At 44.9% G+C, this 26,776-nt stretch overlaps 1 protein-coding gene across 1 annotated transcript; it reads right to left on the bottom strand.

The window, feature by feature from the left end:
• Nucleotides 1–15,064: 15,064 nt before the first annotated feature.
• Nucleotides 15,065–19,637, bottom strand: rps19 (ribosomal protein S19). The gene is made up of 6 exons (XM_048261542.1): nt 19,613–19,637; nt 18,606–18,676; nt 18,291–18,391; nt 17,624–17,807; nt 16,883–16,937; nt 15,065–15,119 (listed from the first exon to the last, which is right to left on the bottom strand). The coding sequence occupies exons 2-6, from the start codon at nt 18,674–18,676 to the stop codon at nt 15,093–15,095; spliced, it is 438 nt and encodes a 145-aa protein (XP_048117499.1). The 5' UTR covers nt 19,613–19,637; the 3' UTR covers nt 15,065–15,092.
• Nucleotides 19,638–26,776: the final 7,139 nt, after the last annotated feature.

Genomic DNA, 26,776 nt, shown 5'->3' with positions numbered 1-26,776 from the left:
ACGATGATTCTGGGATGGCACGGAGCAAAGGGTAACTGAGGCCTCTCTCTCCTAGACATGATTTAGCACAGACACACACTGCCAAGAGGAGGAAACAGCAAAAGCCAGACGGAATAAAAGAGAGAGGGGGAGAGAGAGCGAGAAAAAGAGAGAGAGAGAGAGAGAGTGAGGAAGTGGGTGTCGTGCTCATAAATTAGATGCACGGAGACGTGCCGTCTGTCTGCTCCACGTGGTTCCAGCTTTTAATCAGCCAATCAGTTGATTCATGCGCTGTAATGAATTAAAGACGCGCATCAGACCTCCTCCACAGTCTTTAGCACAGAGAGCCTTTGAAATCGTCCCATAAAAATGAGCCGAGCGCGAATCCCTCTCAACTGTAAAGGCTAAAAAGCTTTAAATCAGCTCAGGGATATGAGAGCAAATCAATGGGACCTTATAATAATCGATGCATGGCAGATGGGTATGTCTCGCCGAGCGCTCTGGGTGCAATACGAGCGGGGCTGCATTGATGTTCGTAGCTCTTTGTTAGTGTGCTGTGCTCAGGGCTAGTCTGGCCCTTGGAATGCCTGTGTGTGTGTGTGTGTGTGTGTGTCTTTTGATCAACTACACCCAAGTCCCGTGGACAACTTAAGTCTGTGTGTGCCTCTCTCAACAGACTCACAAATGATCCCATTCAGAGGGGAGCAAGGAGTCTGTGACTCACGCTCACGCATCCACTTATGATCCCAAAACAGAAGCTCACTAATGTCATCACCAGTGGCCGGCATCATTATGACATCATGGTGCCACGTCAGCGTTTCCTGTAGGGAGCACTCGTGTTGATGACCTCAGCGTGTTTCTTGGCGGCGTCAGCAGCACCCTCGATGACTAGGTACTGCATCGCTTCTCCAAAAGAGCCAACTCTCTTCCCAGATAATGTGCCACATTGTGCTGTTCCGGGAAAAGGGTGAAAAGAGAGAGAATGTGAAAGAGAAACAGAGATAGACAGACAGAGAGAGAGAGAGATGATAAACGAATACACAATGAAGAACTAATCTGTCTGAGGGGGAAGACTACTGCACTTCATTCTGAGTGGTTTTCTGACTGTGTAGCCTGAAAAGGGGGCGTCTCACCCCTCCACTCTACTTTTCTTATCCTGCCATTCTTTCTGCGCACCTTCCAACCCCCTGCACTCATCCTTTCTTCCTTTCGTTCCTCCTCATCCTCTATACCGAGCCTCCTCCAGTCTTCCTCCTGATCCTCTATACCGAGCCTCCTCCAGTCTTCCTCCTCATCCTCTACACCGAGCCTCCTCCAGTCTGTTTGTGCCCCCCCACCCCGCCGCTACACCTCATCTGCATGCAAAGCGCCCCAGCTCCAGCTGTGAACGAGGGATTGAAATGGAAATGGGTGAGAGAAAGAGCACATAACACTCCTCCAGCACGCGCTCTTCTGCCTCCTGGCTGCATGCTGCCTCAGCCAACACAGAGCAGCCGAAGTGTGAGTGTGAGTGTGTGTGTGTGTGTGTGTGTGTGTGTGTGTGTGTGTGTGTGTGTGTGTGTGTGTGTGTGAGTGTTTGTCTGTGTGTGTGTTTCTGTGTGTGTGTGTGTTTGAGTGAGTGTGTGTGTGTGTGTGTGTGTGTGTGTTTGGGAGGGCTGGGAGGGTTAAGGCTGGAGGGGGTTGAACAGTGAAGTGTGTCACACTTTTACAACTGGCGATGACTTTGTAGAGGGAGTGGCTGTCACAATTAATGCCTGAAGTTACAGAAGACTCAGCTAGTATCACTGAAGGTGTCACACACAGCGACTAACAAACTGCCTCACCACCTTCCACAGCAAGGGGTACAGTAACAGCTCAAAACAGAAAAACACGTTAGGAAATAGTTAGTGTTGAAATGGTTATTTCTGTATCTATTAGTGCTTATTTCTGGAAACCTATAGAAAGTTTAACATATGATTATTTTCTGATTTGATTTTTAAACGATTAGCACAAGAGACCACCCGAGAGGTTCATTATGACCACCAAGAGAAGATTCTATGTGATTCTCTCAGGGGTCAGATGGATCATTACCGCAGCAGTGGTTTGGTGGAATCAGGTTACTGAGGCCTGGCTGTCCGACTGTCTGTCAACAGCACACGCAACCAACCCTGACCGACCGAGAGACTGATGTCGAAGGCAGTCAGGTCTGGACAGGAGGGCTAGTGTAGGAGGATACAGCCTCACTTCATTTACCTTCCATTTAACACTGACCACAATGGAAATTAGACACCACCTTTTCGTCCGTGTCAATTAATGTATCAGGTTTCATGTCAAATAAATCAGTTAATCAATCAAAAGTGACGGAAGGCATGAATGGAACAGGTGTTTAAGGGCCTGCATGACTGAGTATGTTCTAAATTTCTTTCTGTCCGACAGAGAGAATATCCCAACTGAGTCTCGCACTGATGTCTTAATTCTGCACTCTGACTCAAGACACTCACACACAGACACACACACAGACACAGACAGACACACACACACACACACACACACACACACACACACACACACACACACACACAGGCAATCACATACACATGCATAGCTGACATTCTTCCACAAATATTCTTTTCATGCCCATGTTTTTTTTGTGGGATTCCTGAGTTAAGCACTCATCTCAAGTCAGGGCACAGCATGTACCAAGAGACCCACAATCAACGATTTATACACTCTGGATAAAAAAAAAACAACCGCAGCTGAAAACCACATACCTATCTAACACCCACACACGCTAGCTGTGTTGCTGAATGAAGCTTCTCTAGCTAGCGCACAGCAGTTCTGTTTCCCACAAACACTGTTCCACGCTGTTCTCCATCCATTCTCCCGCCGTCTCTGATGATCTGTGGAACGTAAGCAGAACAAGAACGTTCCGCGGGATTCCCTCAAGCTGTAGGGGTCTTGTAGTGTATCAGCCAAGCATCACGGGGGGCCATGTTGGAGGCATTTAAGTGATAAATGACACAGGCTGTCTGATAGAGATGCTGCTAACGGAAGGAGGCTGGTGATAATGGCGATAATGGTGATAATGTGGTGCTATTGCTGTTTTTTTCTCTCTTTCTTTCTGTGTGTGTGTGTGTGTGTGTGTGTGTGCGTGCGCGTGTGTGTGTGTGTGTGTGTGTGCGTGGTGATGTGCAAGCGGTGCATGTGTGGGGAGTGAGTGAGGTGTGTGAGGAGTGCGTGCGCGCGTGTGTGTGTGTGTGTGTGTGCGGCAGGTGCCGCTGTGTGTGAGTGTGTGTGAGGTGAGTGAGTGTGTGTGAGTGTGTGTGTGTGTGTGTGTGTGTGTGTGTGTGTTTTGAGGGACTCTGGCACACGTCCCCATTTGGATACAAAGTGCGAATGTAAGGAGGACAGACGAGCGTGGCTGGCTGTTAAATGCCCACACTGCAGGGGCCAGCACACAAGCGGCCCCCAGACGGAACATGTTTCACCCCGAAACGCTCCAGAGAAGAGGAATAAGTGGGATGGACTAATAGCCTGACGGGGGGAGGTTCAAAGCGAGGGGAAACACCTCGGGGCTAGAGTCCCGCCAAGCTGAACACTGTGAGGGAGCCTGCTCGGGTGTGCAGGTTTAACAAAGGTCAACTGGCAATGAAATGCAAAGGCAAAACCTCATTAAAATGGACGCTTTCCATGTAGAGAATAAATCAAGTGTGTTTGCATGTGTGTAGATGTGTGTGTGTGTGTGTGTATGCGCTTCTGCTCCAGCACATGCTCACTTAATCACACACACAGACACACACAGACACACAGACACACACACACACACACACACACACACACACACACACACACACACACACACACACACCCCGGCTGACAGTGACACATTGACACACTTGCTGCCCTAATTGCCACGACACGTTTTGGGTGATTAGGCCCAGCCTGCTCCCCAGCCAGGCCGAGGTCTGCAGGAATGAGCGCCAGGCTAGCCCTCCCATCTGCACACTCCTGGAGCAGGACTCCCAGCAAAAACCCAGTGCTATACGGACCAGCGAGGCTACGGCTTTGTGGCTTTGTGTGTGTGTGTGACAGGGAGAGAGTAATAAAGAAAGACAGAGAGAGAGGGAGAGGTATAGATAGATAGATAGATAGATAGAGAGAGAGAGAGAGAGAGAGAGAGAGAGAGAGAGAGAGAGAGAGTCCCTTTAAAACCCTTTGCTTTTAAATGATTAAGCAGATATGTACAGAGGAGAGGAGCATCTGAAAGAGTTCACATGAGCATCACCAAACCAACAGCGCCTCCCCAACACATCCAAAACCCCTCTCTCACACATGCACTCACTCTCACACACACACACACACACACACACACACACACACACACACACACACACACACACACACACACACACACACAAACACAGCTCGTATACGACCTGAGGGCTGTCTATCTTGAATTGGTATTCATGAGATTCTGTGAGTGACTGGCTCGCTGCTGATCAGCAATCCGGCAGAACAGGGCAGCGGCACAGCTGCTGCTGTAACAGCAGACCCCCTTCTGATGAAATATAAAAAAGAACAATTCATATATATCACACATGCAAGGAAGCGTGACCTTCTACGGTCACCCTGCTACTTGCGCCGCGGGCTACCACATAATATCCTAAATGTCTGTTATGTTACACTGATGTTATATTGCAGCTACCACCAATACAGCAGGATTGATACCCACAGTTTGACCAGCTCGGAGCGGGAGAAAACTAACCGGATTACCATGGGGGCTTTTTCAGGACGCTGCACCACTGGTTCCTTAATGAATTTAGCGGGGCAAATTCATTTATCACCAAACCGCAAGGACTAATCAATGAAAACACTAATTGCCCGGCACACGGATGAAGGGAGAAAGACGGATGGATGGTGCGGAGTTAACGGCATTAAATACATGCTGTAAGGTCTTTATGAGGGTGGGGTGGCCAAAACAATCCTGTTCTCAGAGCAAATGAAGAGAGAGGGAGAGGGAGGAGAAGAAACGAGGAGGGAGACGAATAAAGACAACGAGAAAGACAGGAGGGGACGCACACTGAGATAAGGATTAACAAATGAGAGAGAGAGATATATATATATATATATAGGGGATAGCTAGAAAGGAAGCCATTATTCCTGTCCCCAGCAGGACAAATGAGATAGATAGGAGGAGGAGAGGGTGACAGAGAGAAATGAGAGAGCGATAGCCAGAGAGGATAAGAAGATAGACACACGTGGGAGAGATAGAGAGAGACAGAGACTAGTAAGGAGGTCGAGAGAAAGACACATCAAGATAAACATGTCCCTGACAGGGCACATAGAGAGAAAGAGAGAGAGAGAGAGAGAGAGAGAGAGAGAGAGAGAGAGTAAGTGAGAGATGGAGTGAATGAACAAGAGTGTGTGAGAGAGAGGGAGCGCGAGAGAGAGTTGAAATATACGAACAAGAGAGAGAGAGAGAGGTAGAGAGAGAAAGTAAGTGAGAGATGGAGTGAACAAACAGAGAGAGTGAGAGAGAGTTAAAATAAACGGATAAGAGAGTGAGTAAGAAACAGAGAGAGAGAGAGAGAGAAACAGAGAGAGGGAGAGAGAAAGAGAGAGAGAGAGAGAGAGATACTCCCTCAGTGGCACTAAGGGTTCTCCACACCCTGTGTGCCTCCCAGCCTCTTGCAGTAGAGGGGCTGACAGATGGGCATTGACTCGTGCTGGACACACGTGTGTCAGGAACAGTGGGCCATTGACACGCGGGGACAGGTAGCTCTATGTAGTCCTTTCATCCAACACTGAGGAGCTCAAATACACACGGCCCTGTCCCTCACCTCACACCACACCAAAGCAAAGCAGTCTGCTACAGAGGCCTTCACAAAGGCTGCATGTCTGAGCCGAGTGAAATCTCAGGAAAGGAGAGAGGTGCCACAAAAATGTCTGTAAAAACACAAAGAGAGAGAGAGAGAGAGAGAGAGAGAGAGATTAGAGAGTAGAAAATGGTCACAGACAATATGAAGCAGAAGACATGCTGGATAAAATTGAGAAGGGGTCAGAGACTAGCACAGGTATTTCTCTCGAGGCTAAGGAGGCAGGGACGGGGTCAGGGGGGTCAGAGAACGGGAGGAGGGAGGAAAAGGTGGATGACTGGGCGGAGAGGACGGAGAAAAAAACAGGGATAGAGAAGAAGGTGTGAAGGATAAACGACTTGAACACAAAGCCTCCAAGACCCCCCCCCCCACCTCTAAACTCTACACAGACATCCCGCTCCCCATTATTACCCTACTACACACTACGCATGCTGCACCTGCATACGCATGCATCTTGAATTTCCCCTTGGGGATCAGTAAAGTATCTGTCTATCTATCTATCTATCTATCCATCTCTACCACACACCTGGGCTGGCTGGCAGGCAGGCGCTAGCACAGCGTTAGCTTCTGGTATCCCTACCTTGAGGCGCATGCAGAGCCACGCAGTGAGAAGCCTACCCCTTACTGCTATCACCCCATCAGCACACCAATGTTTTATCACCACCGCCGCCATAAATTACCCACCATTAAGCCCTCAAGGCCCCTTATGAGCTAATTGTCATTAATTATCATAAGCAGTGCTTGCTTTTTAGCAAGGCTAAACTGGGCGCCGGTGCCAGGCTGCAGGTCTACAGTTTTCTCAGAGACAGAGCTCAGTTGTAGTCAGTGTTGTTGTGCAGTTATCGGAGGAATACTGTTTAGAATTTCACATTTTTGTTCCAAATAAAAGATTGCTTGCTCTGCTAACAAGTGAGCTAATGGGGTTTGGCATTGGGTCCAAGGTCAAAAGCACTTGGTTTTACATAAACACTCTAAAAGAATTATGGGTTTGATGCAATAGTTTACAGGATGATTCAGCTGCTTGATTTGATGTCACCCATGTGACAACTAAAAAAAATGAAATCCATTAGAGAACCTCCAGACTATAATAAAGCCACTGAAATAGTGTTGGAATTACAACCCCAAAATAGAAAAACTCAGCCTAAGCTCCAAGAGGTCCATCTTTCATCTCAGTCTCTTATGCTGAGCTGCATTCTTTGGTGGATGCGGGTGATGGCAACAAGATGACAAATTAATGATGATGCAATAACAAAGCATAAATCAGGAAAAACGTGTATTCAGAACACAAACAAAAAAAGTAGAGTGTAATACAGGCAGAGAACACGCTATCACTGTGTTAGAGAAAGAAAACAAACCAATTCTGCAGTGCAGAAACCTTTACAAAAAAAACCCCTCAAAGTTGTCCAGACTTGTACATCTCCACTTGTTAAAGGAGAATTCCGGTGTGATATTGACCTAAAGTGTGTTGAAACATGATACCGAGTGTGAACGTATGTCTCATAGCCCATTTCGGCTTGTCCCCTGCACTCCAAAATCTGGCACTAGTTAGCCGATGCTACCAACAGCTTTTTCAATGGTGGTGCTTTGGCATCGGGCTAGCCATGCAAATAAATCACTGTTTTACACCATTTACGAGGCTCAATGTATCTCCACACTTAATTGGTAGACTTCCGAGGGCCCTGACATTTAAAACGAGACATTGAGAACTTTGAAAAAGCACTGGTAGTTTACTTACAAGACGATTTATGCAGACAGTATCTTCACGAAGTTTAGCGTTTGCAGCCATCTTAAATTTAGTCACGATAAGTCGAGTGACAAGTAAGAATGAACAGGTATGATAAGGGATCAGATTCCAAAAATAATTCTGTGGAAATGCATGGATTCCAGTTGCTGCTACTGGAAGAAACTGGAATCCATGCATTTCCACGCAGAAATGCTGACAGAAATAGAGCAGGTAAATAGGAGAAGATGGAATGGAGGAGGGGGGGGTGTCAAATAGTGCTCTGAATGAGACAATGTCCAGGCTGCACAAAACTCATAGAGAATCTCTTTCTATTGCCATAGACTTTTTTACTGGTGTGTTATGCACTACAGCACATGTTGGTCCAACCAGTGATGTGCAGTGCCATAGCAACAGGCTATGAACAGAACATGAATGCACAGGGAAATTGTACAACAAGGCATCACAAATAGAGGCACAACTGTGCAGAAGTACACAATTATAATAACAATAATATATACTGTATATAATGCATAATATTCCTCAGTCTGTCAATGTGGATCAGAAAATATGTACAGTATATTGATGCAAACGGGGTGAAGGGAAATTCATTCATTCATTTCAAGGAGTTACGCAGACAAGTCTGAAATCCATTCTTTCATTCATTGGGGAAAAATATTAAATGTATGCATAAGTGCATTTGTACACACAAAAACATATACCCTAATCCCCCCCACACACACCCCGACCCAGAGTACAAAAATCAAAACATTCAAAGTATCTATATCATCCATCATTGTCTATTCCACATTTCAAGCATGGGGATGATGAAGGTCATGCTGTTTTGGGTTCTCTGTCATTACATAGTCAGAAGAAGAAAATGTCTTGTAGCAAACAGGCGGAATGTTAAAGGTAGTTTCAGGGATGGATTACTGCACAGGCCAACCAGGCCCAGGGGTCCAAGGGATCAGGAGGCCCTGAAGCCCAAGCCTTTGCATGGAATCATTGCCTCAATATCAACACATTAGGATGTAGGCTATGAATCTGATTAGATTTAGTATTGGCCATCCCCAAAATGCACCAGAATGCAGGAAATCACATCAAACAAATGAAAACATTTCTGGGGAGGACCCCCAAACCCGCCCTCCCACATATGCGACAATTAGTGCCCTTAGGGTCCTTAATACATCTGGGCCCAGGGGCCCGAAAGTTCATAATCCGTCCATGTATATTTTGATGGGCAACGCCCATGCACCATTGACATATTTAAGATCAGCTTCCACCAGTTTCCACTCTGAGGAAGTTTCCATCAGTTTCCACTCTGTCTGACTGACCAAAACACCAGCTCATTAATAAATTGGTTGATCTATTGAGTATGCAGCACTGCGTTTTTCTTTTTCTTGCTCTAGAAATCAGTTTCCGGCCTATGAACTGGTTTATAGTTCAAAGCACAGGATATAACCAATGTACAGACAAGTCAAGTCTCCTAAAAACCACAAGTGTCTCATATGTGAAAAGAACTGCGTTCCATTTCTTGTGACAAAAGCCTCCTTTCATGTGTGGCATGCATTTTTGCAAGATTCTCAGGAATAAACCAGGAATGAATTGTAAGCCTAAAAAAATAATAATAATAAAAAAATATTCCTCCCACTTCCCCTCCCAATGACTCATTAGTTCACAGTCTGGCAAATCTGTTGCTGTTAACTTCCCTGCAAACAGTCTGAAAGATTGAAAAGAAGTAAACAAGGGAGAGAGGGAGAGAATGAGAGAGAAAAACAAAAAGAGGGAGAGAGGTCGAAGTACAGCCTGAGGTAAAAAATCATTTGCGTTTTCTGATCGCTCCAGAGAGCAGGCAGAACCTACTTAATCATCTGTCTCTAATCTGTGCGCTAGTCGAGTCAGACACGCACATGTGTTGGGTTTTGGACTGGGCGAGATAAAAGTACACAGGCAAATCAATATCGCTTTGGCCCATTCAAATGATTTTCAGAAACTCAAACAAATACACACGCACAAACTTAGTCATGCTTAAATACACATGTATAGATACAGAGAGTCAGACAAACACAGACGTATACACACAGACAAAGATAACACACAGACACACATAGCGAGAGAGAGACAGTGCATCTGTTGGTCTGTCTAGTTCAATGTGGTGCTTTTCACCGACAGACAGGTGCATGTGTTTGACATAAGTGCGTCTGGAACCTAATGAACCCAGATCATGTACCATTTCCCCAAAACACACACACGCACACACAGCCAGCCAGACACACTAACACACATACTCAAGCGCACACCTCATGCCACACACACACACACACACACACACACACACACACACACACACACCTCGTGCCAGTCTTTGTAACTGGTGCATCTGTTTCCTGTCCTCCCCTGCCCTCCATGACAGGTGTGGGGATGTGGGAGGGCAAAGGCTCTTGAGCAAAAAAAAAACAACACACACACACACACACACACACACACACACACACACACGCACACACACACGCAGGCACACAAGCACACACACACACACTAAACTGCTGAGCCACACACACGGACAGAGACACTCCGGCTCCACACACACACACACACAGTGAGATGTAAACACACGCACCAGGACTTAACTCCACCTGCCTCGAAACACAAACAGGGTCTGACAGACAGATTAGAGGCTGAGGCTGAGCATAGATCAGATTCTATCTGAACACATCGCACACACACATGCACACACGTTCACACACAGCGAGAGAGAGACATGTGCAACACACATCACAAAATACACGCACGCACGCACACATGCAGACAGACACACACACACAGAGACATGTGCAACACACCTCACAAAACACACGCACGCACGCACGCACACAGACACACAGACACACAGACACACACACACACACACACACACACACACAGACAGTTAATCATGTACTGTACAACACACATCCGAATACACAACCACAGAAAACAACCTTGGCTTTAAATGACCAGGCTTTATGCAATTTGATTTTAGTTCTCAGGGTAATCACAAACATAACCAAACAAAAACAATGCACGCTCACAGCACAGTTCACAATCCCAACGTGTGACCGTGCGGAGTTTGAACTGCAGCAGAGACAGCCTGGATATAATATTTACAAACAAACCACTGACATTGTTTTAAGGAGTACCAGCAAACGGGAGGCAGAGTGGGCTTGTGGTGGGCGTGAGGGGAGGCCCGTTAGTGGACGAGTCCTGGAAAAGTTAAGCTTAAAACAGTGTGTGTGTGTGTGTGTGTGGATGGGGGAAGGTTCTCGAGGTGGAGTGGGGCGAACAGCAGCAGCACTTTATGGGAAAGCTTTGTGCTCCTGGCAGGCGAGGCAAGATCTTATCCTAATCTGGCCAAGTATTCGTGTGTAGTGGACGGCCGTCAGGCCGCTGGGCCCCTGTGGTCCTGACCCAGCCGTGGTGGGAACTTGCTGCTCCTCTCCGGGAGAGGGGCAGGGAACACAGGGTGGGGGGGTTGGGGTGTGTGTGTGTGTGTGTGTATTTACGTAGCAGATGCTGGGAACCCTTCTGATAGTGCTGCTATTTTAGTGGAAGGCAGACCTCCTCCAGATTGTTGTGAGGCACAAAAAAGGAAACAAACGCAGAAGATGAGACAATCAACGTGATAAGACAGCTGCTCCCTGCACCTACACCTCAGAATCACGCCTTTATTCCGCTCCCTTAACCAAGACATTTCCCGGAGCAGGTTGCCTATTGGGCCAGGTTGTTTTTTTTAATAGCATCACTATAGCCCACACACAGCACGGCGCCCACGTCAGCGACTTGGTGCAGAAGAAACAAGCTGCGGCATTCCTGAGGACCATAATTAGTGCTCAGCAGACGCAGACTGCTGGGACTCTCTGCAGAGAGCTCATGGGAGTTAACTGCTCAGGTGGCATCTCAGCCACGCTAAGCTCCCCTGTTTACTGATCTCCAACCATGGGCACCAAGGACAATGATCGAGCATCTGCCACTCAGAAAGAGACAGAGAAAGCTTAGAAGGAGATTGACGAGAGAGAGAGAGATAAAGAGAGTAAGAGAAAGAGAGAGAGAGATCAAGCCCTTGCACAGTCCCAGGAGTAGCAAGTGAACAAACAGCCAGCATTCCACACATAGTCCTCAATCACTCAAAGCAGTGTTTGTCTTTCTCCCTCTCCTCCAAATTACAGGCCTGAGGAAAAAAACAGGGAGAGAGAGAGGGAGAGAGAGAAAGAGAGAGAGAGAGAGAGAGAGGGAAGGGCTGTATAGGAGGAGGGGCTCAGGTGTTCCATAACAGCTGGTCTTCCCAAAAAAAGGAGGATAAAAAAGGAGTGGAGCGCAGGCAGAGGAGAAAATGAAAATTAAGAGCTACAGATTAATATCCTGGGAGAGGTGGAAAAACGAGTGATGAAGTGTGGAGAGCTCTGACTGACAGCGGCATAAAGCTGTGGAGGTGTTGGTACACTCATCCGTGTGAATAAATACGCTGGCACGGCAGAGGGGACTGCAAAAGCACAAACACACACACACACACACACACACAAACACAAACAGGAGCCAAACGCAGACAGGCTGTGGGTGAGAGATGGGCAAACACATGCAGCTTTGTTTCCGAAGATCAGGGATGTACACAGCGCCATGCAAACACCACAGCTAATGCACAAATAAAACTAAACAGACGTGTAAACACACACACACACACACACACACGCAGACAGGCGGCTCAGGATAAACACTAATAGAGGCAGAGGGGAAAGACAGTTTCTGTTCTCACCACCACAACAAACGAATTCAAAGACAAATGTAGCCCAACGAACTAATTATAACATGCAGAAAAGAGTACGCTTGATAACCGTGCTCCTGTGTATTATTATATCCTAGATCCGCTGTGTAACACACTGCGCTGCCTTTTTGCAGACAACCACACCCATGGCTTAGGCAGTAATCTGTTTAAGATATCCGTGCTTGCTTAGCAGAGTAATATCTCAACTATCAAAGTTAAACATGCAAAAAACATTTAAGGTTTATTCTGTGCAGTTATTCAGAAACTATGGAATTATTCCTTTACAGAATATCTCCCATGGTACATACATACACTGCCACAAGCCAAATAGCTCTGCTATTAAATGTGCTGGAAGGATAACTCCCTTTTTTGCGTAAACATTCACATTTGCCACTTTTTGGCATTTATTAATTACATGTTGACAACAAATTGCAAGATTTACTGCTTATTTGAATCAAGTCCAAGTAGTGTTCATACATTATGAATTTACAACTATTTCCACAAATCCTTCTGGGCAAACATTTCAAATGGAAGTTTTAAATTAATTTCAGGATTTATGCTCAGTTTTCCTTCAATGCCTTGTGGGCATGGGTGGTGTTTTACACTGAGTTCTACTGCCCTCTGCTGGCCGAGGTAGTTGTAGCAGATGTGGGTAGAACACCAGACATGGAGCAATGAACTTCACCAGCCATGACCATGTAGACTCGCCACCGCTGGGTCATAAATACAGGCAATAAACACAGTAGTTTGTAAAGCAAGTAGGCTACTGCATCTTGGATTGGAGAGAAGGGTTCCACTGTTTCTATTCATGGTGGGAGATTGAGGCTGCCACACCAAACCAGTGTTATCACACCACCAGTTTTATTTAGCCATGGCAACCAAACCTCAATCTCACATTTCGGAACTCCCCCTATTACCGTCGGTCCCGTATTTCCACCGTCTTGCGTGTATGTGTCACTTAATATCAATTTCTATACAAACCAAGATAGCAGACTCCTAAAGAAACGCAACCACCCACACCATAGGTGTATCTAAATTAGCTATATACCAAAAATGACATTTTACCGTGACTCAAAGAGCTGTAGACAGTGTTGTAAGGCTGCGTGTACACAACCGCTTGGATCTCCAGTGGAATTTTAATTTCACGACGAGAATTCTCGGTCTAACCGTTCATGTGCCGTTGAAACGGTGTAAATAGGCGACCCATCAGGCCAGCACTATAACTCCGAGCGTGGTAAACAAAATCGGATATTTCAGGCAGTAAATGCTCCCGTTAACAAACAAACCAGATTTTGTTCAAATCTACACACCTATGGCTACTGAAAAATGTCAGGTTAATTTAGCAAATGTTATTTTGAAGTGTTGAAAAACGTCGTTGTTTTAGAATTTCTGAATAAAAGTGGTGATAATTGGGGGTGTTACGATTTATAGGTATACGGCAGTCATGGATGTACTTTCATTAAACATCGACGGTTCCATCATCTCATGACTTCCATTAGACTTTCTAACGAAGACAATACTCAAAGAAACCTCCATAGAAATGCATGGGGTTAGCTCGTAACGGCAACATGTCAGTTGTCTACACATTTCCCCCCCTTCCTGTATGCCTCCCCATTCATTTGAACATTAAAAGAAAGCTGCCCGATAACTGCCTAGTGTTACCATGACCACTATCACCGTGACACTCACTCACACAGAGCACCTTACCTTATGCAAAGAATCACAGGCTCAGTCTCTGCCTGTCATTGCAAGCACCTCTTGATTAATCAATCACCACTATGTGGATACTGTTTTTAGAATTGATTTAGATTAAGTGTTAGTATAATTTGTATTTTAGTATATTCTTTATCTTCTGTCCTTATTGCTTAGTTGTGTTTTTATATTATATACTTTTAATTACTTGTTCTGCTGTTAGTGAATGTGTTTGTGTTGTCTGTATGCTATCGAGACCTTGAATTTCCCCTGGGGATCAATAAAGTATCTATCTATCTATCAAGACGGCCACCGAGTGGGAGGACTTGCCTATAAGGGCTTTGCTTCCACGTCTATGCAACATCACTAATGCTGGCAATATAGAGGGCCTTCATTTCGCCGTTCAGAAGAGCCGCTATAAAGTGGATTATATCCAGCGTAAAAGGTAACCCAGTTTCCATCTAGTCTACTAGCTTGCACCACAGATATCTTCACCATCATTCACTTCGAACTCCAACCAACGCCAAGAAGTCGTTTTGCAACACCAAGAAAAGGCTTCCAATCTCAAACATTTTAAAAACTAACACCAAGTCAGGCAAAAAATAATGGGAAAAATTGATGCGTTGCCAAAGCCAATTTAGACACTAATTACACGACTCGCTTGAGAAAGCACTCAACGTCAAACATACTCCAGCCTAATCATGTTAAAAGGTGGTGGTCTTCTTACCGACCACTGAGGGGAGCTCTTGAGCAGCTCAGAGACGGGCTGTGTAAGATGCCTAGGAACTCCAAACCCATCCGTGCCCACACCAGGGTGCATGCTGCAAGTGTGTGTTTCCCAACCTGGGCGCTCCATTTTAAACTGAAGCAAATTTAATTAACTGCCTGAAAAAAGCCTTTTTGGAGCCAATTCTGGAACGGAGGGGAGAAATAGCACTCAGGGTCTCCAGAGGAGAGCACGGCAAGTGTCAGTAGGCACAAAACACACTAATCAAGTACAGACATGAGGCAGAGACAGAGTCAAGTTTCTCAAAAAAGTGATTTTATTTTATATCTTCTTGCTTGCAGCTGAAACCTGGAGTGGAAAGCAAACAGGAGAGGGAGAGAGGGAGTAAAAAAAAAAAGAATGTTAATATGAGTGAACACTAGCGCCACAAGGTGAGAAAAGGCACAGAGATAAGAGGTGCAGGCCAAGTTATTTTTAATAATGCCATAGTTTAATATTCAGAGAGCACAAGGCTCCGCAGGCAGCCGCATCATTAGGCTGGCAAATAAGGATACACACATTTCTAACAGACACTTTTTCGATGAGAAGACACGCTCAGATTGAGAGAGTATGCGCGCGTGTGTGCGCTGGAACGGGTCAGGGCTAGGCAATATGGACCAAAAAAACAATCCCGATATTTTTAGGTTGAACGATGACATGCAATATACATTGGTACTTTAAATTAAATGGGCTAAAAAGTTCCATTTTAATTCAATGCCACGTGCATGTCAAGGGGTTTGAGTGCAGACACAGAATGGGTGGGGTAGAGGCTATAAAAGAGCTGCCTACTTTCTATAAACTTGGGGGGGACAAGAGTCAACAGCTTTAATTGTACCAATTAATAAATATGACCATAAGTCATACACAATAAAGCATATTGCATCACAGTATCGTCCCTGTGTGTGTTTGTGCACACACACCTAAAACGTACTTGTATAATACCGATACACCACCTAGTCCTAGTCTAACCGGCAACTAATAGTGGCTTAGCAGGAGGTGGCCGAGGCCCTTTTGTGGCAGCGACAAAGGCGAAATCAGGTTAGCTCATCTAAATTCAGCTCATTATGAGGACTAGGCGGAATAAAACGACGGCATACGGCTGATCAGCCACCATGAAATTCAATCGGTTTGTTTACTTCCCTCGCTCCGGAGGCTGCCGCTGCGAGGGGTGGCAGGGAGACTGGCAGCGATGAGGGCGCCGCAGGGGTGGGTGGTGGGGGATCCGGCTCCCTGTTCTCTACACAAAAATCACACCGCCGTCTTTGAATCAAGCACAGCCGTGTATACCGCGGGTGGATAACCCCTCCAATCATGTTAAGGATACGACTGGGCTGAAATTGCATTTCACAGGCAGTTTGGGAGACGTGTGCCGAACACCGCTCTGGCATGTTGGGCTTGCTGGCATATCGAAGATGGGATTGCTTGCATGCTGCTGGGCCCTAACACAGAGGGAGCTGCCAACCCAACAACTTGCTGATGAGACTTAACCAGTAGTACATGCAAACCGTGCTTATCCTCCAGGAGCATGCTGGATATGGCAATGTGATTTTACCCTTCAGTTCACAGATTTAGAAATGAAAATTAAAAATCCAACTTCGGTTCCTTATTCTTAACAGGAACAAGTCCCCAAAATGTGGAGCGTGTCTGCAACACTTTATTATTTACCCAGTACCTAGTGACTTGATGCTCTGCAATACATCTAGAACAAACAAATGTGGCTTTTAAACTCCCACCATACTCTCCCTACCACATGGACAAATACTTCTATTTGGATAATTAAGATATGAAGACGTGTGATGGGGAAACAAATACAACTGCATGGACCCATAGGTTTGGTCCTTAAAGGGAAAAAAACAGCGATTTCTCACATAGATCTGTGTCGAGTTGTCGGATTTCCCCTTTAAACCTCCCAGTCTAGATCAAATGTTCGAATAGCGTGCAGCGGATTTAAGCTGATTGACAGTCGCTTTAACTGATGGTTGAGGTGGGGTCTAGGATCTTGTTATCACAAAATGACGTGATGTAACTGCAGAAGGAGTCACGGTGTCGACCATAGCAATAAACATGCTCACCTGGCCAGCAATGCGGTCCAAGTCTCTGGTGCCCTGGGAGGTCAGTCTGCGGCCACTGGAAAGAGAAAAATGATAGACAGAAGTTAGAGAATGATTGTGGTAGGGGTGTATTCCACTGAGCTGATAAAATCACACCCACACACAATTCCCTGCCCGGAGAATAACAACTGGAGATACAGCATCTGCTCATTCCTTCCAATTCCAGTCACTGAAACCGCTGAAGGGGACAAACTAGCCAGCCGCATCAAACTCAGATCCTCCGATTTCGGCAGGGCGGAGGCAGCCGGTGCAGGCAGCAGCTTGTGTGGCACGCTGCACTCCAGTGGGCATTAGGAGACTATAGGCTCGGCCGTATGGCCAGCAACACACCCACCAGCTGTCTGACTGACATCCAGGTCTAGCGTCTCTACAGGGTGATGTGTGTGTGTGTGTGTGTGTGTATATATATATATATTTGGGACTCAAACAATTGCTTGTCTGAGCCATCAACTCTAGGCCTAATGGCCTAAAGGCAAATCCTCCAACAGATTTGCGCTTGACATAAATCGTGTTATAACAAATTACGATCACATTAATGTGCTTAATTGTCCTGTGGACTACCTAATGGAGTAATGATTTACATTCCCTGGCAAATGCTCTAAACATTTGGGCTGCAGTCAGGCTTTCCCCCACGCAGGTAATGATGACCAATGAAGCCTCGGCTAAAAGGAAACCAATGCAATGCTGAAGCAGCGCGCTTACCCGTTGGGGTCCTTCTCCACCATCTTGAGAGACTCGAGGGACTGCAGCACTTTGCGTGCCACGTTCTTGGAGCCCCGGCTGAAGTGGGACGGGCAGACGCCGTTCCTCTTGCGGCCGCCGTAGATCTTGGTCATGGAAAGCACACCGACGCCACCGCGCAGGTACAAGTGACGTGCTGTGGATGCTGCGGGCAGATAGACACAAGGATACAAAGTGAGACATCTGCACCAGTGTACGAGAGGACACTACATAAACATTACATTCTGGGAAAAGAAGGGAACTGGAATTACTTACAGAGTAACATGGAAACTAACTAACTAATATATATATAAAATTAGTTGTAACAGCTAAAATATCAAAGTTCAGCAAAAACTATGCTCCAAAATGGTAGAGAACCCAAGTTCACTGGTCATTCAGACCTTCACCAAGTGAAATAATCAAATGTAATGTTTTAGGCGCGTACACACACGTACACAGCACTGACATCCACCAAACTCAAATGCATCATTTCAGAACTACACAACACAATAATCTCACTCCCTTGAGAAAAATAAGACTGTCTAATGGCTGCTGTTATGTCACCTACCAATGCTATGTTTTGGTTCCTCAGCAGGAATGAAAACTATGCCTTTAGATTTGATCAGTGACTCAGAAGTTATTTACTTACCAGCTCTAATGTAAAACCAGTTATCATCCACAGGAGCCAGCTCCTTGAAGCGGGCCAGCTTAACAATGTCCACCCAGTCAGGCACCTTTACCTTTCCTGACCTGATGAGAGAAAAAAAAAAACTGTTATGGTCAACACAGGTCTTCAAGCTTTCATATCGCTTGAATACCAAAAAGGAAACTAATAATGATTCCATTTGAAGTCATTGTGATAGATTGTAAAACATTTCATTATTGACCCCTTGTGCATCATCTCAGGGCAAGACCTCCTCCATATGTACACCCATTAAGTCACTATGCCATGTATTTTACTTACTTTTTTAGGAAGGCCGCCAGAGCGCGGACGAACTCTTGCTGGTTAACGTCTTTCACTGTGACGCCTGGCATCTGAATTGGTGAGCAAAATAGTAAAGATTAACATCTCATAACGTTGCGATTCATGCGACCATTCAAATCAACAGCTACATGACTTGCCATACGATCCATCAGGTTCACTGACTAATTCACGGTATGATAGTTAGGGGAGTTTGGTCTTTGGCCTTCCACTAACTCAACAATAACGTTGTAATATAACGTACCCAAATGAGAGTGTTTAATGTTAAACAAATCTCAACACTGGCCAACAATCTCCTTAGCCGCATGAAATGCCTCGGGTAACACGAGTCATCCACACACGCCGCAGTCGTTTGGACACCATGTCCTTTACTTTACAAGATGTTAACGTGATTCAACTTACTTTCATGGAATAATCAGTAGAAAATGTATAGACCCCTCTCAACCTAAATGTCACTAGATCGCAAACGTTGATAGTTCACACCACATGCTCATTCTGTGGCTAGCTAATGTTCACGTGAAGCCCCAACATAAGACCATGCTAGGATAGCTCATATTAGCTTCCCGCAACATGTCCAGGCATATAGCAAGTCAGCTAGATAACGCCGGCTACATCACCCAAAAGAATATTTAAAATACAACTCAACATAAGTACACATACTATACACGATTACACATAACGATTATCAGTTAAACTTCAGACATTTGCGCAACCACTGAAAAACGCAGAATAGGTTAGATAGCTCTTAGCTAAGTTAGCTAAGGCCTCAATGCTATTGCATGGGCGCTGCCATTACTAAGAACGAAAGAGTTCAGCTCAGATATTTTATATTCAAACGTTCTCTAAATACTGCCATGATTACTTCAGCTTCCTCTCTACAATCGTTGAGCAGGGGGTTAAAACACCTAAAACGTTCATTTCTACATCCAGTTCTATTCAGTATGTCGAATATTATCGGAAAATATCAAAGGACCAAAACGCTGGTTTACCTTGCTTGTGGACAGCAAAAGGAAAGAGGGTTTGGTAGGGTTTCCCACTCGTGTTAACACGGGCACTTCTCGGAAATTCTCGCGAGAGTTTTGCGTTCATAGTTTCCGTCTCTGGCTGCTGCACTTTCATCAAATCGTTCTAGTTACATTGTCATTATGCATAGTGGTAGATTGTGTAACCATCTATTCTATGGCATGGTCTAGGCCAGGGGTGGGCAACTAATTTCCCCAAGGGGCCACATGACAAACTGGTACTGTTGAGGAGGGCCGGACTCAAAATACCGAACTCAATTCTGTTCAATTCTATTCTGTTCTTGTATAACATTAAGTACATTATGGTTTTGTTTACTAGTCGTAAGAACAGATGAAAATGTGAGGGAGACAAAGGAAAAACAGCAATATTTAATCTATGTCCAGTATTTAATCCTCATTCTCGAAAATGATTTTTTGACTGACATTTTTTTCAGTTTTCAAAGACTGATATAAAAAAGTACTACAGTATCTATATAATTAGGCTAGGTCATGAAAATGTGAAGGAGTCAGTACAACCGATAGGCCTGTGGCACCATTTCATCAACACTCAGCAATATTTCATCATCAAAGTCAAAGTCAAAGTCAGCTTTATTGTCAATTTCTTCACATGTTCCAGACATACAAAGAGATCGAAATTACGTTTCTCACTATCCCACGGTGAAGACAAGACATATTTAACCAATTTAAGTCCACAGACAAACATAACATTCAAGTAAACAAAAAAGTAAGTAAATAAGTAAATAAGAGGGCACATATAATAATGAAAAAATAAGAGCAGCAAAATTTGGTTGAAATTGTGCATAGACAGTCAATAAAATACTAGTGCAAAGTCAGGCCAATAAAAGGCTTGGGTAGTTCTGTTTGACCTAAGTAATAAAAAGAAAGTGGCATAGTGGTGCAAGTTATGTAAGAGCAGCAGAAGTGTTGTGTTTTCAGGACAACAACACCAAGTTGTAAAGTGTACAAGTGTGCAAGTGTTCAAGTGTGCAAGTGGAGAGTGCAGGCGGCCATTGTGGGTCCAATGTCCAGGATGTAGTTATGTAGCTGAGGGTGGAGGGGAGAGGAGGGAGAGAGTTCAGCATCCTTACAGCTTGGTGTATGAAGCTGTTGGTGAGTCTGGTAGTCTTGGGGGGCGCAGGCTTCTGTACCTCTTCCCAGAGGGCAGTAGATCAAACAGATTGTGAGCGGGTGACTTGCATCACTCACAATTTTGGTCGCCCTTGGCGGGTGAGGTGGGTGGTGTAAATGTCCTTCAGGGGAGGGAGTGAAGCACCAATGATCCTTCCAGCTGTGTTTACTATGCGCTGCAGGGCTTTCCTGTTGTATTCAGTGCAGCTTCCGCCCCACACAGCAATACAGCTGGAGAGGATGCTCTCAATGGTGCCTCGGTAGAATGTGGTCATGATGGCTGGTGGAGCACTTGCTCGCCTGAGTTTCCGCGAGGAAGTACAGGCGGCGCTGAGCTCTTCGCCAGTGATGCAGTGTTGGTGGTCCAGGAGAGGTCTTCACTGATGTGCACCCCCAGGAATTTGGTGCTGCTCGCTCTCTCCACCACAGCACCGTCGATGGTCAGTGGCAGGTGTTGGGTGTGACCCTCCGAAGTCAACAACAATCTCTTTGGTCTTGCTGGACGCTCAGCAGGAGGTTGTTGTCCCTGCACCACGTGGTCAGATGGTCGACCTCCAACCTGTATTGAGTCTCGTCGCCCTTGGTGATGAGACCCACCAGAGTTGTGTCGTCAGCAAATTTCACTATGTGATTGTTGCTGTAGGTTGCAGTGCAGTCATCGCGTCAGCAGGGTGAAGAGCAGCGGACTGAGCAGCGCAGCCTTGGGGCCCCTGTGCTCAGTGTGATGCTGCTTGAGGTATTGTTGCCAACACGCACTACTTGGGGCCTCTGACAGAGGAAGTCCAGTAGCCAGTTGCAGAGGTAGGTACTGAGTCCCAGTTTGTCAAGTTTGCAGATGAGTTGTTGTGGTATTATGGTGTTGAATGCAGAACTGAAGTCTATAAACAGCAATCTCACATATGAGTCTCTTTTTTCCAGGTGGGTGAGGGCTGGGTGGAGGGCAGAGCAGATTGCATCCTCTGTAGACCGCTTGGCTCGGTATGCAAACTGGAAGGGGTCCAGGGTGGGGGGGAGAATGGCTTTGATATGTGACATGACAAGCCGCTCAAAGCACTTCATGATGATGGGTGTCAGTGCCACAGGCGGTAGTCATTGAAGCAGGATGGAGCAGTTTTTTCTTCGGCACAGGTATGATGGTGGCAGCTTTGAAACATGATGGGACGATGGCTTGCTTCAGGGAAGTGTTAAAGATGTCTGTGAAGACATCCTTAAGCTCCCCTGCGCAGTCCTTCAGCGCACGACCTGGGATGTTGTCTGGACCTGTTGCCTTACGGGTGTTGATAGCAGCAAGTGTCCTCTTCACGCTGTCGGCAGAGAGGCACAGGGGCTGCTCATGTAGAGGGGATGGGTCTTCAGTGGGCAGGTGCTGTTTTGTGCTTCAAAGCGAGCAAAGAAGCGGTTCAGGTTGTTGAGCAGAGGGATGTTGCTCTCACAGCTCTGTGGTGCGGGCTTGTAGTCTGTGAGGGCCTGAATGCCCTGCCATAGGCTTTGTGCGTTCCTGCTGTCTTTGAAGTGGGTGGTTATCTTGTGAGTGTATTCCTTTTTTGCTTCCTTGATGCCACGGGACAGGTTGGCTCTCGCTGTTTTCATGCCAGCTTCATCCCCAGCTCTGTAGGCTTTGTCTCTGGCCCTCAGCAGCCTGAGGACATCCCCTGTCAGCCATGGCTTCCAGTTAGCCCGAGTGATGATGTCTTTTGTGTGGGTCACATCATCGATGCACTTGGTGATGTAAGAGGTTACAGTGTCTGTATACTCCTCTATGTCTGTCCGGTTGATCATTAGTTAATCAACATGCACAAAGAAAACTATTTTAAAAATGTAGGCTATGTTTTTGCTTTAACTTTATGCACATTACTGTGATTGGTGAACTCGCTCTGATTCAAGCAACCTGTGGGTAGTAGCATCATACTAGTTCGCTAACATAAGCTTTGCAAATAAACTCAAGACATATTTTGGTTACAATTACGGGATTATCCGATTGTAAACTGTCTATCTGCCAGTAACGTTTTGAAATGAACACTTCCTCGCCAACGAGCAGCAGTAGGAGTTCGTTCTAACAACCTTTGCGGTGGTAAGCGACGCAGACATAAGAGACACACAACTTTGAAAGGTTTACGCCGACGTAAAGGCAACTGCATTGTGTCGACGCAGAAGCATAAATTCTATTCACCAGCACATCAGTGAAGGTGTTTACGTCGTATGCATCCACGCACAAATGTATGGGCGTACAAATAGCAGTCGCTTTCAAAACTAGGTGTACCGCATAGCGGTACAAAATATGACCGCCGCTCAGTCCTGTACATCCGTTCCGCGAAAATAAATCACACTTCAATTTGTCTCCATATTTTACTCCATCCCCCACTCTTGAAACTTTTGTGTATGCTTGTTTGGCATGCCTGAGTGTGTGTGTACGGCTGCACAGAGAGTAGCCTACTGGTGCTGAAAAGATGAATAGATTGTAGAATAGCCAAAGAAGATGTAGCATTGTTATAAAACCTTTAACATCTCTAAACAATCACAAGTAGGGCAGTTCATCACAGTTCATCCATTGCAACTGGATTGATGAAAGGTCACTTACACCTGTAGGCTACATTGTATTTGGGAAAAGCAAAAGGTATCGGCATAATGTTATTTATTTATTTATTTATTTATTTATAAACAAAAACATCTCTGTCAGTTCCGTGCCGTTTTCAACAGCTATCAAAAACAAAGGTCATTTTTGGATGGATGGATTTTTTGTGAATGTTTCTTCTTCTACATAAGATTTTAGTCATCTTTAGTTCATGTAATACTTTATTGTCAATGCACAAATTAAGTCACAGTAGTCTGAAACGGTATTGTTAATGCACAAATTAAGTAACAGTAGTCTGAAACGAAATGCTGTTTTACATCTAGTGGTGCAAATAACTGACATGTCCAAATGGGCCTTGATGAAATGCGTCGCTAGACTGTTCATACACATTTTAACAGGCCAAAGTTGAAGAGCTGTTGTCCGTTATTGTTCGTGCAAATATAGGCTGATGCATGTTCCCTTGCATTGTGTAACTGAGGTCCATGGCTAGTCTGGCTTTCACCAGACCAACCTCAATCTTTTAAGAAATCAAAAAATAAATAGCGGGCAGATCAGGCTGGGTTCACCAAGCCTAGTCCATAGGCACCCGATATTGTTCACGCTCTGGCTATTCTAAAGGCAAAAATGCATCAGGGAGTTATGACAAAACTGTAACTAACACACTAGATCCTAATAGAAAGCTGTTAGCTTCCCTAAGCTACAGGCAGGCTTATAAGGTAGGCCTATTTACAACATGACTTGTCAATAGGCTATGCTGGCGACACAAATAAAATCTCCTTTGGAAACCAATGCCTTACAGTATCAAGCGGACTTAAACTGCCATATCGTGGCGAAAAGTTGTAATAAAATTCACGCAGCTCCATGAGTCAAGGAAAGCCTTGAATGAAGTAGCCACTTCTAAATGGGACCCACTACACAGTAGCTTAAGGTGTGTTGCTAAAGCAGCCATAATGAAATGAAGGTGTCATTGTTTGGATACTTCACACACCGCGTGTTTTTTTAATTTCACAGACTACAACTACCAAGCTGGAATCAAAGCACATCGATTCCCATCTCACACCCTGCACGCACTTAAAACAAAATAAACAGGCGTCTCAGTCTCACGCATGTATAGGCAAAACTGTAGGCCTATCAGACTGGTGTAACGTTGGTAAATCTTCCATTGCACAGAGTGATTTTTGTAGCACATGCAACAAATGACAGTCGAAAGATACAATTACAGTGCTGCTATCAATTTGCTTGGTATAACCGCATTTATAGTTTTCTACAAATGCAATCAATCAAATTGGCCTCCATCACTCAACCAACGCTAACGGTAACATTACCTAGGTCCTTATTGGTATTATAAGATTAACATTACCTGCAGTAAAACCAAGCATGTCCGATAAACATCCTCAGATTTATTTCGGCTTCAAGAAGAAATGGGAATCACATTTCATGTGAACATCATCCTATCCTTATTAGACGTTCTCTGCGGTAAACTATAGTCCTTGTAGGAAGCGTCCATTGTTATTCCAACCCACGTTTAACTTCCTACAAAATCACGTCTCACTGCAACGATGCGCCATCTAGTGGACAAACGACTACTTATCGCCAATACTGGAAATGCAGCCATGATGATGATGATGATGAATATATATTTTGGCTTTCTTTTAATCCTACTGAATTTGTAATTATGTATCGGCCGTTCTAATACCGATAGTATGTGCGTACCTGTGTGTGTGTGTGTGTGTGCATGTGTATATGTGTGCACCGCCATCTACAGGCCAATGAGTGTACAGTCACTAAATGTACACATAATCTATTTTTTTTAAGACCTCCCCATGGATGAAATTCTACGAAACTTGGCATACCCCCAGAGAATGCCAGGTCAATCATACAAATGAAATTTGGTGCAGTTCTGAACATCTTAACTGAAGATAGGGGTGATTAAAGCAGAATAATATTGTATTTTCATTTTTTACCGGGGGGGTTTGGGGGGGGGGGGGGTGCAAATCACAAATGAGTGATTATGGGCCAGATTGATGTGGGCCCTTGAGACCAACATACCATAAAAGATTCTTCATCCTCGGTGCCACGGTTCAGGTAGTTATTAAGGAAAAACTGCTTTTTAATGCGGTTCGGGCGGCCCAGCAGGGGGCCGAAATTTTTCCGTAAAACAAAATTTTTCCGTAAAAGTCTAGTGGGGCTACATACCCACCAAATTTCATGTGTCCCGGTGGTTCGGTGTCCCGGGTATCGTTGACCAAAAATTCAGGAAGTAGATGAGGGAAAAAAAAAAAACGTTGACAATCCCTATATGACCGTCATAATAAAAACAACGATATTGATTTGCATGCATTATCTCTATGCTAGGCTCTTGACTATTGTTCTTTCACGGACCTTACGCGGGCCGGTCAGGGAAAGTCCACGGGCCGTATGTGGCCCGCGGGCCGTATGTTGCCCATGTATGGTCTAGGCAATCTGAGAGAAGAAATCACTCAACCCAAAACTAATTGCAACAGAAATTATTTTTTGTTGCTCATGAGACCTTCCCATAGGCCTATCACATAAAATGTCAAAATTGGAATTATTTGTGCGTAGGTAGGTCAATGGGCAAGAACTGTAGGCCTACCTTTAGAAGTTTTACTGAACTTTCATAGTACAGGGGATTTGTGAAAATTAGGTCAAATTCTTTCAAGGATATGAAACTGCACAATTTGGAGCCCTGAGCATTTTCAGATATAAAACCATGATCAAAAAATCTGAATGGTCGCTGTGGCAACCATTACATGTTTCACCTACGCCTATATTTTGCATAATATCTCCTGAACCAAACATGGTAGCCTAGGGCCTAGGCCTATCTCAGAACAAGTGATGTCTACAGGGATGGGTATTTATGATGCATGTATTTAAAATAAATATTTCAAATACAAAATAGTATTTTGTAATTTGTATTTGATTGGGATCGATGAAGAAAATGGTTTTGTGTTTTGTATCAAAATACTTTAGGCCTATAGGTGTATAAAAATAGGTGTAGTTTAAAAATATTGCAAAATGTTGTTGGTCAAACCAATACTTGATGTGATGATGTGATGATATAATCATAAAAGTGCAATACAATGAATGTAGCCTCTGACTGGTGCTGACTTAGTAAATTGCCCAGACTTGTGATCAGAATATTGAGATTCAGGAAGATGATCCAGTGCAAGATCGCCCCAATAATTAGTATTTTATATTTCATTTGAAAAAAACATTTTGGTGTATTTTTGCCCATCCCTGTCTACACCTGTTTTGATGGTCAAGGATTTCAATGACACCATGTACACAACATCATAAACACCTCAATAATCACTAAGGCAACCATGCTACTTTCCCACCATAACTGAATGATGCTTTTTACATTACATCTAAAATTTCATCTACACCAAACATGAAAACAGTGAAAAAGT

The sequence above is a fragment of the Alosa alosa genome, chromosome 13, assembly GCF_017589495.1.
Source record: "Alosa alosa isolate M-15738 ecotype Scorff River chromosome 13, AALO_Geno_1.1, whole genome shotgun sequence".
NCBI classification, from domain to species: domain Eukaryota; kingdom Metazoa; phylum Chordata; class Actinopteri; order Clupeiformes; family Clupeidae; genus Alosa; species Alosa alosa.
This window is presented reverse-complemented; position numbering and strand designations above follow the sequence as displayed.

What these genes read in the sequence shown, in the direction of transcription:
- rps19 (XM_048261542.1), bottom strand. Translation starts at nt 18,676, where the DNA reads ATGCCAGGCGTCACAGTGAAAGACGTTAACCAGCAAGAGTTCGTCCGC. An exon ending in CTGGCGGCCTTCCTAAAAAA is followed by an intron (nt 18,392 to 18,605) that starts GTAAGTAAAATA and finishes TTCTCTCATCAG; the next exon opens with GTCAGGAAAGGTAAAGGTGC. An exon ending in TGGACCGCATTGCTGGCCAG is followed by an intron (nt 15,120 to 16,882) that starts GTGAGCATGTTT and finishes TTTCCACTCCAG; the next exon opens with GTTTCAGCTGCAAGCAAGAA.